General features: G+C 37.1%; 1 protein-coding gene across 3 annotated transcripts in view; it reads right to left on the bottom strand.

Moving 5' to 3' along the window:
• Window positions 1-10443, bottom strand: part of creb5b (cAMP responsive element binding protein 5b) — a 60872-nt gene extending 50429 nt beyond the window's left edge. For 2 of the 3 annotated variants that reach the window (XM_043260987.1, XM_043260988.1), the window contains exons 1-3: window positions 10316-10443; window positions 2929-3006; window positions 1233-1326 (exon numbers count right to left, since the gene is read on the bottom strand). In XM_043260987.1, coding sequence (XP_043116922.1) covers window positions 1233-1326; window positions 2929-2982 — 148 coding nt within the window. In that variant the 5' untranslated portion in view covers window positions 2983-3006; window positions 10316-10443. The remainder of the gene's footprint in view (window positions 1-1232; window positions 1327-2928; window positions 3007-10315) is intronic. The other variant, XM_043260990.1, reaches the window with a different exon arrangement.
• Window positions 10444-16943: the final 6500 nt, after the last annotated feature.

Genomic DNA, 16943 nt, shown 5'->3' with positions numbered 1-16943 from the left:
AACACACTCCACTGAAAAATCGCGCGCGCCTCTTATTGAGTTTGTGGTGGCATGATAATTTCTAGCCGCTACTGGAACCACATAGTAACTCGCTATCTTGTACTTTATCAACCCCACGATGAATATTACAGTCTAGACCGAACCGCACATCTAGGAGAGTTTGATTTCAGTATCCCTGATCCGTGATAATGTTTACACTGTCAGAGGATGAATTATATAGATACAATTATATCGATATTCAGATGCAAATACTCTTGTATATTATTGATAACAAACAAGAGAAATATGAGAGTGTCCAGTTTAAAAATGCAAGTGCCAAGTTATTTCTATTCATGGATTCATAGGTTTATAATGGTCAGCAAGTTAAAATATTTTTTTAAATTATAATTTTTTTAATTATCATTATTTATTTTTATTTATTTATTTTTATCATTTTTATTATTATTATTATTAATCATAATTTTGCAATTTCTGCTTTCGTCTACATTCATAGCTGAAAAAGAGAACAGGATTTTAAAGATTAGTGATTACAGTGTTTTATATTTTCATAAATAAGCTCATTTGCGGCTGAAACTCATTATCGTTTCCTTATTTGTAATACAATGCAAGGTGAACGACACAGTTCAATATTTGGGGCAAGAGCGGGCATCTCAAATGACAAAAAAAAAAATTACATGAAATCTGATCTGATCCGACCGTGCAGGCTGCAAGACACTGACAAAAATCAGATTTTAACTGGATTTCAAACCACATCCGAGAGTGGACCGAGTCCTAACGGAAAAAGTGGCCAAAAAAAGTCTATGTATGTATGTGAGTGTATACAGTTTATTTATATACATTCATAAAAATTAGACACAAAATGACTGCCTTTTTCAACCAAGCCTTAAGTACATAGCTTTGGTTGGTTAATGTACTATCCCTCCACTTTTTCATCATAGTCGTTGAGGCTTATTTTCTTTTCTTCCCTGCACTGTTCCCCCTTCCCCTCGTCCCCTGAGAGGGCCGGCGGTCTAATTGATATGGAACTCATGGTACGGGTTGATGACTGGGATTAGGGGAGTGAGGCAGAGCACAGCACAAATATTATTTTAGCCACATGGCTCTGCATTTAAAACTACACCTACGCGTTTGCCAAGTCATGCGTTCTGCCTAATACACCTAATCAAAGACAGACGCTAAACGGACACCCACACATGAGCTGCGTGTGTGTGTGTGTGTGAGGTCTGTCTCACCTGACAGCATGTTGTCATTTTTGATGGAGGGGAATTTGAGGGTCATCTCGTGCTTGTGCCGATGAATCATTAGATGATCTTCTGTAGGGAATCTCTGGAGAACATGGAAACGACCGGTTTGCGATTTAATCACACTAAACACATTAAAGAGCAGAGGCTTGTTTTCTTTCCATTTTGTTTTCTTGAAAAACAGAATCTTACAATTAGGGACTTTATCAAGCAATGTTACACTTACCACCGTATACAATAGGACCGAGCCTTAGGCATGAACCGTCTGTCTGAACAGATTACAGTAATACCTTTCTGATTGAAAATACCTTCTCATCACCGTAATTACATTATCTTAATTGATGTTTAAGAGCACCTGAGAGGAATATTGTATGTGTAAATGGTTCGCATGAATCAGCCTGCTCAAACAGATTGTGACAGGCCTAGTCTAATTGTGCGGCGGTTCAAAACAGGTGGATTGTGAGCCGAAAATGGGCCACAGGTGTGTTCTGGTTGCGGAAAGAAGGGGGAAAAGATTAAATAAATAAATTTAAAAATATGCAAATTTATATTTATATTTATATATATTTATAGATACAAAGAAATATACTTTTAAAAAGCCAGGAAAGAACATACTTTATCCTTGTTCGATTATTTTTGGTATATGTTTTTTTTTGCGCATTAGTCATATCTATATTTGTACATATTGTTGGACCCTTGCGGTCTTTGGTAATATTAATGCATTATAATGTAAGCTTCAAATCTTTGTATCATGAGCAATGTTGTTATTGTATTGGTTCACCATCCATCATGGATCCTGAAGCAAAACCAGTTGAAAAGTAGTGGCAGTTTCGTATCATTGTCATATCATTATAAGTTTTATTAATATTTTGAATCTGTTTTATTTTTATAATTCATTTTCATTAATTTTAGCTTTTTTTTTTCTTTTTTAATGTCTGGATAGCTTCTGTTAATTTTTATTTGACTTTTAATTTTTTGTTATTTATTGTTAGTTTTAAAAAAGTTTATTTTATTTCAAGTGATGAAGTTTTTATGGTTTTACTTGTAGTTATCTTAATACATCAAGTCAAACTAGATGAAATTGAGAAACGTTGCCTTGGCCTCTAGCTAGAATAAAATAAGTGTGCTGTCAAAGAATTAATGACGATTAATTGCATCCAAAATAAATGTTTTTTTGCATAATATATATGTGTGTTTACTTATTTCTTGTTTCTTTGTATACTCATTATGTATATTTAAATACATTTTTTTAAATACATATATATGTGTGTGTATTTACATATGCATAATAAATATACACAGTACACCACACATAAATTCTATAAACATAAATATTTATTTTGGATGCGATTAATCGTTTGACAGGACTGTTGATAGATTTTTTTTTTATTCCAAGTGACAAAAGCTTTTTTATGGTTTTAGTTTTTGTTTTAGTAAAATATAATAACTCTGTCGAGTGCTAAAAGAGAATATGCATTAAGACTGAGATTATTTTCCATATCTATGAGGATTCCACCTCATCCAGAGAAATACCAAGCCAAGAATCTTATATCAAGACCCGGTGTATGACATTTGCCTCAACAAGATAGCATTTCACTGTTGTTGTCTGTGGCGCAGTTTCACATTGAGAAAGAGCTTTCTCGAGTTACAGGACCGTTCGTCTTCTCTATTGTCTTATCAGACTCACCTGAGAGCAGCCCGGGGCGCTGCACACGAACGGCCTTTCCTGCTCGGAGTTCATCACTGTCACTGGCTCCTCATATACCTGAACACAAAGCAAAGGAAAGAAATTCAAATCAGGGGCGCCTCCAGGACTCAGAAGCATAAAGACCCGCTCACATTATGTCACTAATGTATCGTGTGCCAGTGATAACCAACTCCGTGGTTCCCGGAGAGGCTTTGACGGAATCTCAGGGAGGATTCAGTGTCTTATGCCCTGGGAGAGGGCATTAGGAGATGTAAAGCTTTAGTCTAAACTCTAGGAGGGAGGCTTAAGAGGCTAAAACTGACCCCTAAAGTGTCACCCTGCTCCTTCGTCGCCATGGAGCCGTCGCTGACCACAGGGTAAGATGTAAACTATCCTCTCTGTGTTGTGCACGCAAGTCTGTGGCTAACCCAGACGCACGGCACTGAGGTCAGCGTATCAATGAACTGCTGGTCATTAGCAACTCTTTTGACACCTAAACTGTCCTTTTAATACCTCGCCAGCCATGACTTTAGCGGCTCGTATTAGGAGGGTCAGTGACAAATAAGAACCTTGTTTTAGAAATGCATTCTTTGTGTTCTATTATACAATCTAACACAAGTAAAAAAATATAATAACTTTAATCATTTTATGCAGTGTAAGCACCAAGTACAACAGCTTTAGTGTGCGTTATTATTATATATATATATATATATATATATATATATATATATATATATATATATATATATATATATATATATATATATATATATATATATATATATATATATATATATATATATTCATATATTATTTCATTTTATATTTAAAAATATATTATATAAAAAAATTATTGTATTCAACACTTATCACTCATTCAAGTACTTATCCTTTTTTTTTTTAATTGCTCTATACTATATTAACTGTTATTTTACTATAAAAATACACCATAGTGGCCTCTATGCAATAAGCTGGCAACACTGGCAATGTGACAAAATATGCATAGAGGGGAATAAAGTGTAAAAATGTTTCAATACAATGACAAAACTATTTCTATTGTCCATTTTACAAGAGGTGATTACATTTCAATGACAAATCTCTCTCTCCATTACAGCTCACTATGAGCCCTGGAATCCCTTCCTTAGTGCCATGATGCTGCTAAATGCCATGGATGACAGACTGACAATGGAACGGTATGCCAGCCATTCAGTTTCACGCACATGGAGTGTAATCGGGCCACTCCTCTGATGCTGATGGGACGTAGTTCACCATCGGTTTTCTTATGTGGGCCCACGCTGAGCCCTCTACTACTGTCGCCATGGGGATCAGAGAGCGATGCTGGAATATATCAGGCACCATTTGTGCTTCAGTCTCAAGGGCGGCTCTTTCTATTCAACTAGTGATGATCTATAGAGTGCCCGGGTGTGTGATTCTGACTGTACGTCCCTCTTCCCACCCCTGCATTCTTTAAATAAATCTGTGAGCATGTAAAAAGCAGAGCAGGGTTGACTCAATGGCATTTTCTTCTTGGTCACTGGAATTCTGCGTTCGATCTGAATAGAGTAAAATGTGAAAGTGTTGGGGGCAACACATTACAAGTAACATAATCAGCTAGCAAAAAAATTATATATATATATATATATATATATATATATATATATATATATATATATATATATATATATTCAGTATTATTCAAAATGAATCAAAACAATAAAATGCAAACTCAGAATACAACACAAATCTGCAATGATTACCGCAAATATCTTTTATGAATTTAATCATATTTTATTAAAGCCGCGGCTACTTGCACTGAGTGTAAATAGCAATAGAGGCTATTTACACCAAGTGAAATTAGCAGTGAATTCTATTTACACCAGGTGAAAATAGCAGCATTTTTCTGTGATATGCTATTTACACTTTGTGCAAATAGAATATTTTTTTAGCATACATGCTATTTACACTAATTGAAGTGCAAATTGAAGTGCAAATAGCATTTTCTGCTATCCATGCTACGTGAAGTACATTACAAAACAGAATGCTTATCGAGAGTACATCTTCATTTTAATTCAAATTATTAAATAGACGCCCTGGCTTACTCTGTCTTTAACTAATGTCTTTGTTGCTGATTTAAATTGAATGTAATTTAATCTAATTTAACCATAGTAATAAGTTAACTGTAATAATTTAGACAAACATTATATTTGTGTTTTCATTTTTTTGCGTGCCGAGGAGTGTGGAGGTTTCTTCTCATATGCCATTTTCTTCACGCCAAGCCATTTACAGACGTAAATTTACATTTCCTTTAGCATGAAGCTTACTCATTAAAAAAAAAATCATTTAAAAGCATTCACTTGCTTTCATCAAAAAATGTAACTTTAATATTAAAAACAAGCAAGCCTAGCTCAGATGAGAAAAAGTAACACTAAATTTTTACGCAATATTACTTTTAAAAATAACTTTCCCCAACACTGAAGCATTTCTGGTAGCTAAAACGTCGTCAAACTTACCAAAATATTTAATTAAAACTTTTTTCAGCGCTCTGTGGATGTAGAATCTGTGTGGGCCTGATTGTAAGATGCCAGCAAAATGCTTGATGATTATTTTATCGCATCAATGAAAAACACTGTTGTAGAATTTAGCTGCAAGCCGTGCATCACAGGTGATCATAAACTCTACCAATGTTTCTAACACCTGCTTTGGGAATTTTACAGCACCCTTATGTAAGTTTTGTGCAAAAGAGTAACCATATTATGGGCTGCAAGAGCCTAACGAGACACAGCTGTAATAGTCCATGACAGCCAGATTCGAGTCCCCTTCGTATACAGCAGCAAAACACAGACTAATGACTGTGGCTGTGTATTGACACACTGCTTAGACAGCTAACAAACACTTTCCAACTGCGTGGAAAATAAACACGCTTGGAACTTTGAAAGATGAAAACACGAAGAGTATGAATTCAAACGCTTCAGGTCTGGATATGCATGAGCGCCGCTGTGTAAACGCTTTCATACGCGATTTGCATGTGCATTTTTTTTTCCCTGTCCGATTGGTCTAGCCAACTGTTTCCTCCTATGCAGTCAAAACATGCAAATTTGCCGTTATATTAACCAGACATCTTTTTCCTTTACAGTCCGGCCTTGGGACGGAGCCCCTGCAGGCGGCTCCTGACACGCGGCCCTTGGGGACACGCGGTCTGGATAGGGTGTTTCTGTAAGCGAACTGACATCAAAAACACGTCTGCTAAATGACAAGTCGCTAACACTCGCTTTTTTTCTGTTTTCTGTCTCTCTCTCTCTCTCCGTTACTCGCTTATCAGCTCTCAGAAAGTTGCATCTCGATCTACAAGTTTTTACCGTACCTGCATTATTGTGCTCACTTCTTTGCATGTCCTGGATACTTTTATTAAACTTTTTCTGTTCAGTATTTAAGTCCTCTGCCACTGGGTGACATTTTCCACCACTCGTTTCTGGTAAATTAAAGAGTTCACCTACAATGAAAACGCTGTTATCATCTATTCATCCCACCTGTATTGCTACATAATATTATACAACACAAAAGATCTCGGTAACCAAGATTTTCCCCAAATATTTTTATGTTCCATAAAGGTGTAGAATACAATGTTAATGATGAAGACAGAAATTTTATTTTTAGGTGAACTATTCCTTTAAGCATATAAAAGTGAACATTTTACTGTAACTTGACATATTTCTTACTGAAATAGAATATTCAGCAATATGGAAATGTAGGACAGGACTTCACACTGATCAGATGTGATTAGTGCTGCTTATATTTATTATGCATATATAAAAACACACATGCATGTATATATTTCAGAAAAATATTTTATGCTTGTATATTGACTATATTTATTTATAATAAAAATTCTATGAATATACAGACGTGAATATGTGTAAACATTTTTAAATATATACAGTATGTGTATACGCACACGTATATTATGGAAATAAAAACGTTTAATTTGTATGCATTCGTATGTGTGTGAGATATACATCTGAGCAAATATCATTGGGTTTTTTGGGGGGGGGGTTTATGATTACCAAAACCAACTCTTTTTTCTTTCAAAACGATAAGCAAAACGTGTTTTAAAAAAAGTAAATAGTCAGTTTTGACTTTAACACGTCACCCTAGAGAGAAACACAGCATATCTAGCCTTAAACTTTACAAACCTCTCCTCATATCAGTCCAGCTTTGAAAACGTATTGTGATTTTTGTGTCCCTGCGTTGTCAAACAGACCTAAGACATGCCGTCTTTCGATATCGCCTCTGACCAAAAGCAAAACCAACAGCGCTACACAATCGGGCCCCTCCAGCAATATTTCACATTCACACTGCGTAAGATCCGTACTACAAAGTCTGTCATCAAATCTGTTCATTTAAACATACGATTATGCACTTCATTCATTTTCATGAAAAATATTACCGTATCATTTCCGCCCTCGAGCGAGTCTTTCAGCCACCTAAACTGCTCGATATCCCCATGTGACACGAGGCCAGGTGCGAGATGTTTGCTCACCGGTGGTCATACACTGCTTGGCTTTTATTTCACCGGTGTTTTCATTTAACACAGGAAATTTCGTTACACTTCGAATTTAGAATGGCCCGGTGTGGCAGCCGAGGAGGATTAGGGGACCGGAGTACAGTTTCACAAGGAACCGGTGAGGAACTCTCTCCTCTGGTACGTGTTTGAATTCAAACAGTATGGTGCGCAGGCCGAGGGGAGGAGGAGGGTGGTGAAGGTTACAGCAAGCACAAACTTGCGCTGCAATTCAAATCCAACCAATCCCACCCCCTCCCGTCCTCTCCAGGCCTTCGGCAGCAAAGGTTCAAGGTAGGATCAGCACAGGGCCCGGGGCAAGGAATAAGAAACACACAGACAATGCAAAGGATGCCATAATAAACCTCTCATAATGAACAGACGAAGGGGCCCCACAAAAGTAACCTTCAATCACTGTCAGTCATCACATCTTCACAAACATAAACTCACAGAGACCTGGAGAACTTCGGGCTTGCTTTAATATCGGAGGCACAAACATCTGAAACATCAGATGTTCAGTGAACGGAAGTGACAAAAAACGAAACGCCTTAATGCCGTTTGCGATCCAACTTAAAAAGATGTTAGCATACAGCAAACGCACTGTGCATGCGCTACATATTATAAAGCACATTGTGTGCAGTTAATATAAAAAAAAAAAAAAAAAATATATATATATATATATATATATATATATATATATATATATATATATATATATATATATATATATATATATATATATATATATTTATAAAAATTTCCATACGGGGTAATTCACTTGGTCAGCTGGATTTATTAAACCAGAGAGCAAAGGAATGTTTATAACTAACTTATAACCAGTCACTCAATTTTATCAGAGGCATGTTGTTTCACGTATAACATATATGTGGTATTTCACAAATAATTATAATAAATGGTTCAAATAAATCAAGATATAAACTCACACAGCTTACTTTCTTACATGGACCACAAAAGGACCACAATTCTAGGGATGGACAGATTCAGTTACCATTTGCCTTCATTGATTTTCCCCCCCCACTGTAATGAAAGTGACTGGAGCTGTCATTCTGTGCAACATCCCACAGAAATAAATACAGGTTTGCATCAACACGCAGGCGTTTGGGTGAACTACTACTCGTTTAATCTAGAAGCAATGAGACAGAATCGACTCTGATTTCCCTCCCTGTATGAAGCTGGTTCACCGTGCGTGTGTTTTCCGCGCTCCCCTGCATTCGGACGCGCGTTCCCGTTGAACCCAGGCAAACTTCGCGGCAGCGGATTAAAACGCTGTAAGCCTTTGGGCTTTCAGAAAAGAGTTTGCCTCGTCAGCACAAACCACTAAAACCCTCAACATCTCGACGGTTAATCAAACGGTCCGACCGGCCTGCATTATGACGTCATGCGTCGATACGCCGCTCTCTCGTTACGATCTTAAGAAACGAAACGGTGCGACGGTTCAAGCGCGCGTGCGGAGAGCTGCGTGTAGACCGCCGTTCTTTTATCGCGCAAGAGCGGACCGGACTGGGACCCCTCTGACGGTCTCGAGACGGGACGATACCGTGCGCGGTGGTGCGGTGGTATTCAGACGCGGCCTGTCTTTCTCGGTTTCTGCATGTCGATGAATGAAACAAAACAGGTTCGACATTACAACCCGATTCTCCCTGACCGCTTCAGAGAAACAATGCAGAACACTTGTGTCACAGCGCGAACAGGACACACACACTGTGGCAAGCCAATGTAACATCTAGACCTTTAAACAAATGGTGAACGTTTATTATTGATAAGTCAAAGTTTTAAGTTCTATGTATTTATTTATAAAATAGCATTTTTGTTACGAGGTTCAATTTGGATCTGTTAGATATCAAGCATCCATTTCCCATTGTTATGCATTCCGTATTATGTTGATGAAACCCGTTCCAACTGTTACTGTTTTCACTTACTATTTATTGTTCATGTTAATACGTATTTAACAACAGCTACTCCTGCTATCTATATCATATCGACTAATACAGTAATTATTTATTAATTCTCAGCACCTACGCTGGCATAAGTAACATTTCTTAGTGGTTAAAATTTCATTTCTGCTCATTTTCGCTGATGCTTTGACCTTAATAGCTACTTGCTTATAAGATAACACCGGTCTACAATGAATGCATCTATGCAATTTTTGGTGCTGGAGAAGCTAGAACAGATACCGTTTGAATAGTTACCGATAGCTACAAATCATGTAGCAGTTACCAATAAAGTTAAGAAATACAGGCTATTTGTCTCGACTGCATTATTTATTAGCATTTAGAAATAAATGCTAGTAGGAAAAACTAGTCAGTTGAAGGAGTATGTGTCAGATCGGCTTGCCGCAAACATGCACATACAAACACATGCACGCACAAGAGAAGCGAAAAACTGTAGTAACACAGCGATCGCGTTTGACAGCTTCCCGCGCGCGAACTAATAACTCCGCGTAAACTTTTGCAAAACACGGCAGCGTAAGTTTGAGATCGGAACCGAGAAGGAGCTGTCTGTTTGACGCGACGCGGTCCCTTAACGCGCGTTCAATTTCCTATTCAAAGCGCAAAGCTGTTACACGCGAACAATCACCGGAGGTCCGAAAAGAGCGAGCCGTGATCGGCGCGTTTTCTGCGCGACTTAAAAAGACGCGTTCGGACGGACTCTGTAAAAGTACTTGAAATCCGTTCACGTGAATTCCTAACAACTTGTCACTTCTTCGGGCTCGAGAGAATGATTATTTCAGCGGCACCCGCTCGGGCAAGTGCATGCGAATGCGCAGTCATGCATGTATCGTTGTGAAAAACAACTCAAACAACTCACCGCAGAAGTCTGGAGAAGATGCACCACACTTTCTGAAGGAACCACGTTGGACTGAGGAAAGATTACAATACGATCTATTTAGAGAAGCATTACATCACCCTTTGGTGACGTCACGTGGGATTCCTGAACTTCTAAATCATTGCGGTCCCTCGGAGGGGCGGGGCGCGCCGCCGGGCGGGGCGGGGTCAGGTCCAGTGGGTGTGGCGTCCGGACAGAAACACCAACCAACATCTGTCTGACTTCAAACTGTCATTGTTGTTCGCAGCAGCGAGTTAGTCATACAACTGCTGTTAATAAAAAACATATATATATATATATATATATATATATATATATATATATATATATATATATATATATATATATATATATATATATATTATAATAAGACATAAATTCTCATCTGATTTTATTATTACAGCGAGAATTGAGAAAATAAATAAACAGTTCAGGTAAATTATTATAAAATTATTGTGAAGTGAACACTTGAATGATTAATATTAATAAATTATGTATAGCTAAACCTAATTATTTAGAAAATGTTTCAATTCCAATTAAAGTGTTATGCTGTATATTACGGCGAAATAATTTTGATTGACATTTTTGTTTTTTTCCTGACAGGATAGGTTAGGCTCACGGACTAAAGACACCAAACATCCCAGCTCAGTTATCCAGGTCTGTTAATTGTACACATCTCGCCAGTGCCTCTGTGCTTACTAAATAATGAAAGTGTCAGGGGTAAATAAATTATTGGTTGGATTATGTCTGCCTGCAAGTGTTGAATTTAGAAGATGGTGTTACAGAATCAAAGCTCTGACTTCTTTGTCTGCACATAATTGCCAGGCAGACGTAATGCGATGCAGGTGGCATAGAAGGACAAACAAAACAATACCTTTGTTTATTTCTTGTGACATTCAGTACTTTTTATTAATTCCAACTGTAAACAGGTGCTTGTAATACAAAATATATAGCATAAAAAAATTCACAGTGTGTACAGTCAAGTGTTGGCAAATAAAATAAAATATGACACTCAAAAAAATAATTGGTAACGCTTTTTTAAAAAACGCTACATTTGTTAACATTACTTAACTTGAATAATTCACCCAAATATGAACGTTCTAATTATTATTATAATTAATAGATTCATTATTATTTAAATTTTTTAAATTAATCATTAACAGAGATGAATATATGCCGAAGATAAGACATGAAATGTAGGTTTGTTAACTGCATTTTATATCTTAAATCACATTAAAATGAATATATTTAGGTTGTATTCATCAGTAATATGATTTTTGACTTTTAAAATTAGACGATCCAATGCCTGGACATTATCAGAAACAATGTTACTGATTAATGAGCCCCAAACCTCTGTATACAACATCCTCAAAAAACAATAATGAAGCTATTAAAAGTGCTTTAGAACTATTAATTTAATATACCGTCATTTTATGAGTATATTTTTTACCTGCAGGAGACAGTAGCAAAGAAAACGGTCATGAGGTTGATCGTAGCTGTTAAACTGACACGTCAGCCATTATAGGGTAAAAATAAAAAGAGTCAGAAGCTGCTGAGAGTAGACGGAGTCACAACCTTTCAAGCTTTAGCGAATACGCTGGTGGCGGCAGTGTGATTTCTGATGTCGAGGGTACACTGGAGGAGTCTGGGATTGCTCGGGCGATTAATGACTGTCTGCTCTTCGGGAAAAGAGCTGTTTACAATGAGCCACCCGTGCTAAGAGCCCTGTCACGGGAACAATAATGCTAGCCTCAACTGCCGTCGTAACTCAGCCACTTCGCTTGCCTGTGTCTTTTAACCTGGGCCTTAATCAAAGCTTTATGACAGTTTTTGTTCCTTTATGGTCTATATATTTCTCCCAGCCATCCAGACATCATCCCGCGGGAGAGCTGTGCAGTAAGTGGCATAAGTGCACAGTCAGTGATGGGTCACTGACCCCACACTTTAAAGGATTTTATCTCTAATGCATGGCAGGTTAGTCTGTCCCCAAACGTCTAGCAGGGCTGAATTCAGATTGCCAGGAAAAGGTGAAAAAGGCTTATTTTTTACGTCAGGTCTAATGGGGTTTAGTTTTTTTTGTTTTTTTTTCTGAAATTGAACATTTGATTTAAAATTCTAAAGATATTTTTCTCTTTTCATTATTATTATTTTTTATATAAATTACTAATTTCATTATTTGATCATAAATACTAACATAATAAACAGCCAACCAAATATAGCCAAGTCATATAATCATTATTCAGGTCTATAGTCAGGTCTAATTGGGTTTAATTTTTTGTTCTTTTGAAATTAAACATTTGATTGAAAGCTATATATATATATTTTTAATATAAATTACAAATGTAATTTTTGATAATAAATAATAATATTAACATAATAATAATAATACACAAAAAATATAGCAAAGTCATATAATAAGTCATTATTTTTATGTCAAGTCTAAGTGGGTTTAATTTTTTTTTCTGAATATATTTTTCTCTTTTCATTATTTTAGTATTTTTTTATATTTTTATATAAAATACTAATTTCATTATTTGATCATTCTAAATAACAATATTACTAATACTCCAAAATTATAGCCAAGTCATGTAATCAGTCATTATGGCGGATTACACTCAATTTATCTGAATGATAAGAAATTTGTACTTAAGATGGCTCATCCCAGGAACTGCTATTTGAGAACACCGCAGCTGAAACCTGATTGCGATTTGACATCAGAGTGTTGATTCACATGAGACAGAAGATTTCAGAAAACCTCATCTAAAATGAGGTTCGTGGTCAACAAACACAAGCGAGAGATCGTGGGTTTAATCAAATTGCACTGAAGTAGATTCAAGGCAGAACTGTTTGATTACATTCAGAAGATTGGAATAATTACAATGAGTTGAGGAGACACCCACACTCATAGTTCTACATACTTTAAATGCTTTTGTTTAATTATTATTATTATTATTATTATTATTATTATTATTATTAACAGCACTTTTACACTGCAGAAAAGGCTTATCTTGCTTAGTATTAGTTTTGTTTCTAGTCAAAATATCAAAATTAAGATGCATTTACTTGGTAAGCAGCTGTATATGCAAAACAAACAATTAAAAAATGAACAAAATATCCCCTCGGCTCAAAAGCAGAAAAGGAATGTATCAAACGTCAGTGATATAATGAAGGCCTTGCTGGGTAAGAACAAATAATTATTGTTTATAGTTACAGAATACTAGGAGTTTGTTCAGGATTTAGTTAGTCCAAACAAACCCATTCAGAGGCATAAGCAGCGTGTTTGTGTTTGTTTTTGTGGATGACCATGTCATGTAACCACGTGCTGTATCATAAGAGCCAGAAGTGCAACTCATTTTGGCGGTTATTAAATACAGCATTCGTAATTGACATTCACTTGAATGCAAAAAAGGTGCACAACTCAAAGAAAAGCGGTACATGTGTGCTTGAATTCGTAATTCCATTTTGTTTAGTGTTTAGCTTTAGGTTTGAATGATTCCGAGGATGATATCTAGACAGAGCAAGGAAGCAGATTGGCTCTTTGATCTTAACAGAATGTTCCATCCTCTCTCAGTTGAGTCATCTTCATGTCTTGAAGTGCCTGCAGGGATGGAAATGTTGAAGTACACAGCTTTGTGTAATAACACATGCCTACTCCCCCAACAATGCTCATTGTTTTGCAGAAAGTGGTGGTCCACCACAGAAGAACACTTTTAGAAAGAAACAAAATATTATTTGATATGGAAACATGTCCATATCGTCCAGTGCCATCTGGATTTTGGAGCCAGATCTTGTCACATCAGATAGATAGACAGAGAGACAGACAGAGAGACAGACAGAGAGACAGACAGAGACAGACAGACAGACAAACAGACAGAGACAGACAGAGAGACAGACAGACAAACAAACAGACAGACAGATAGAGACAAACAGACAGACAGACAGAGACAGACAGACAGATGGACAGAGACAGACAAACAGACAGAGACAGACAGACGGACAGAGACAGACAGAGAGACAGAGACAGACAGACAGATGGACAGAGACAGACAGAGAGACAGACAGACAGACAAACAGACAGAGACAGACAGATGGACAGAGACAGACAGAGAGACAGACAGACAGATGGACAGACATTTTTCAAATAATCCATTTCAACTCAGATGTATATCAAAATACAGAAAAAATATAAGAAAAGATCTGTCACTACTTCCATTACTTTGTGACTTTAAATAATTCTTGTCTTAATCTTTTGGCCTTGTTCCTGACTGTACCGTTTGCCCAAAACTTACTTTTTGGACAATAACTGTAAAAGCTGAAGTCTCTTCTTCACTCAGATACACACAGATGTATTTGTTTCTTGTTTAACAGGTGGCCCTTACATTATAAAACAAAGAAAAACTATAATAACCCTGTTCTCTAAAATTATAAGTGTGAAACGCTTTACTGGAGTGGGTCTAAAAGATAAGACGGGCTTAAGAGCAGTTTGAAAAGAACATGGTAATTTATATTATATTTACCAATCAGGTCAAATAAAACTGAAAGCCTGAGGACAAAACCTGGCAACCTTTTGACAAATACTGTACACAGGCCTGCCGACCGCACCACGCTCAAGCGTTTAAAAGCCACACAGCACATTATAATGCCATTACCGGCAAAATGTGCACTGGAACCATTTGAAGTGAACAATGCATCCATTACATAATGAAGGACAGCATTTCTGAGTAGTTTCTACAGTGTGACTGCAGCGGTGAGGGCACGATGCCATGTGCGTCTGAATTCTGCATTTTCCGCTGCCAACGAGGGAAAGCCAGTATTTGTAATAGTTCTGCGTCTGAACATTATGTCATTTGCTTCCTTAATGGGGTCTGGGGGTTTACGCTCGGTAACATTAGGAGCCCAAATCACACTTTGCGGACCTTTGAAATACCAAATTATTTAATGCCAGTGTCTTTACCCTATCAGTCGTCACAGAATAGCTGCTATTTGTGTGGTCTTGAACAAAAATGTGCTAAAAAGAACGTTAAGAAGTCGACCGAAACTCATGCGATTATTGAGAGATGAGGCTGCTTTTAACTTGCCTGCGAAAAAGCCTGTGAAATAATACTCAAATAGTCATCTTGTTTTCTATCTGTCTATCTATCTATGAAAAAAAGTAGAAGGTTGCATATTTAACTAACCAAAGTTGTGTACTTAAGGGTTAGTTGAAAAAGACAGCCTTTTTGGTGTATCCGTAAATATGTCACACATGAAATCTATGCAAATAAAAAAAGCAAAATGAAACACAACAAATAAACTAAAAACACAACAAAAAAAATGTGTTTTTGTTTTGTAAACAACATAAATCTATCTATCTGTCTGTCTATCTATCTATCTCAAACACAACATACAAAAAGTGTTTCCTTTTGCATCATGTTTCACTTTTTCAAAGTTTCACTTTTTGAAATATGTTACAAAATAACTATGTTTTTCATGACATTCAAAGATTTTTGTACATCCAGGCTTTTATGACTCATACACTACAGTGTCAAAATCAATAAAAAATATGTATGGATGATCAAGTAAACCTTGTTCCTTCAGCCCAGTAAGTGTTCATCATGAAAGGTCACTAAGAGGATACATTTTATTTACTTTACTTTATTTCATATTTACTTTATTTCACAACAAAAAGACATGACCTGAAGTGGGATGTTGTTATGCTAAGCAATCTTGCTGAAAAAGCATAAACTATCAATCAGATGATAAAGGGCTTTTAGTAGATTGTGTACAATAGGTTGCCGGGCAAAGTTTTGATCATGTTGAGTCCTTCAAATTATATTTATAAAATATGACACTGTAGGCTTTATAACATTTGCAATTTTAGGCCATGTTGACAACACGCGCGCAAAAACAAAGTGTTGATTTCACGGATACTAAAAATTCAATTCAAAATGTGGCTATAAGCAAAAAGGATCTGAATCTCGTCAACAAAAGCGAAGTCTCGAGGCGACAAATTTGACTATTTGTAAAAAAAAAAAAAAAAATCTGAAGGGTAACAAAATTGAAAGCAAAATTGAAGCTCTGGAGAGCCTCAAAACAGAGCGAGTCGGTGATGTAATGCTTTCACAGACATGTCCCACAGTGTGCTCCAGCGCTGCTGGAAAAAGCAGGCCGATCAGGGTGCTGCGCTCGGCTGCGGTGAGTAAATGGGGCCCAACCCAACGAGGTCCCCATTACACAGTACCGGGCGCAACACCAAGCACCAACGGCCTCCGCCAGCAAACGTGAACAGGAAATCATGGAAAAACAGAGGCGGCGAGAGAGCGGGAGAGAGGGACGGAGCACATGGATGCGAACGCGAGCGAAAGGAAAGAAAACAGCCGTAATGCAGTCCACACCGCTGGAGCTTTCTATTACTGACAGAGAAACACTGCGCCGATCAAGGCGTCTGTGTGACCACACGGCCATTTATAGCCTTTCTGTCTCTCGAAGTCCATTTATTTGTGGCCAAACGTACAGAATATTGAACTTTCTGTACGCAGACCGTGAGGAACATGCCAAGTGGGGGAGAACGAGAAGCTCGATCGTAACTCTGATCTTGATTTTTAGGAGCTTTCGGGGCGACCTTAGGGGC

Source organism: Puntigrus tetrazona, chromosome 16, assembly GCF_018831695.1.
Source record: "Puntigrus tetrazona isolate hp1 chromosome 16, ASM1883169v1, whole genome shotgun sequence".
NCBI lineage: Eukaryota > Metazoa > Chordata > Actinopteri > Cypriniformes > Cyprinidae > Puntigrus > Puntigrus tetrazona.
Note: the sequence above shows the minus strand (reverse complement) of the source record. Positions and strands in the feature narration are given on the sequence as shown.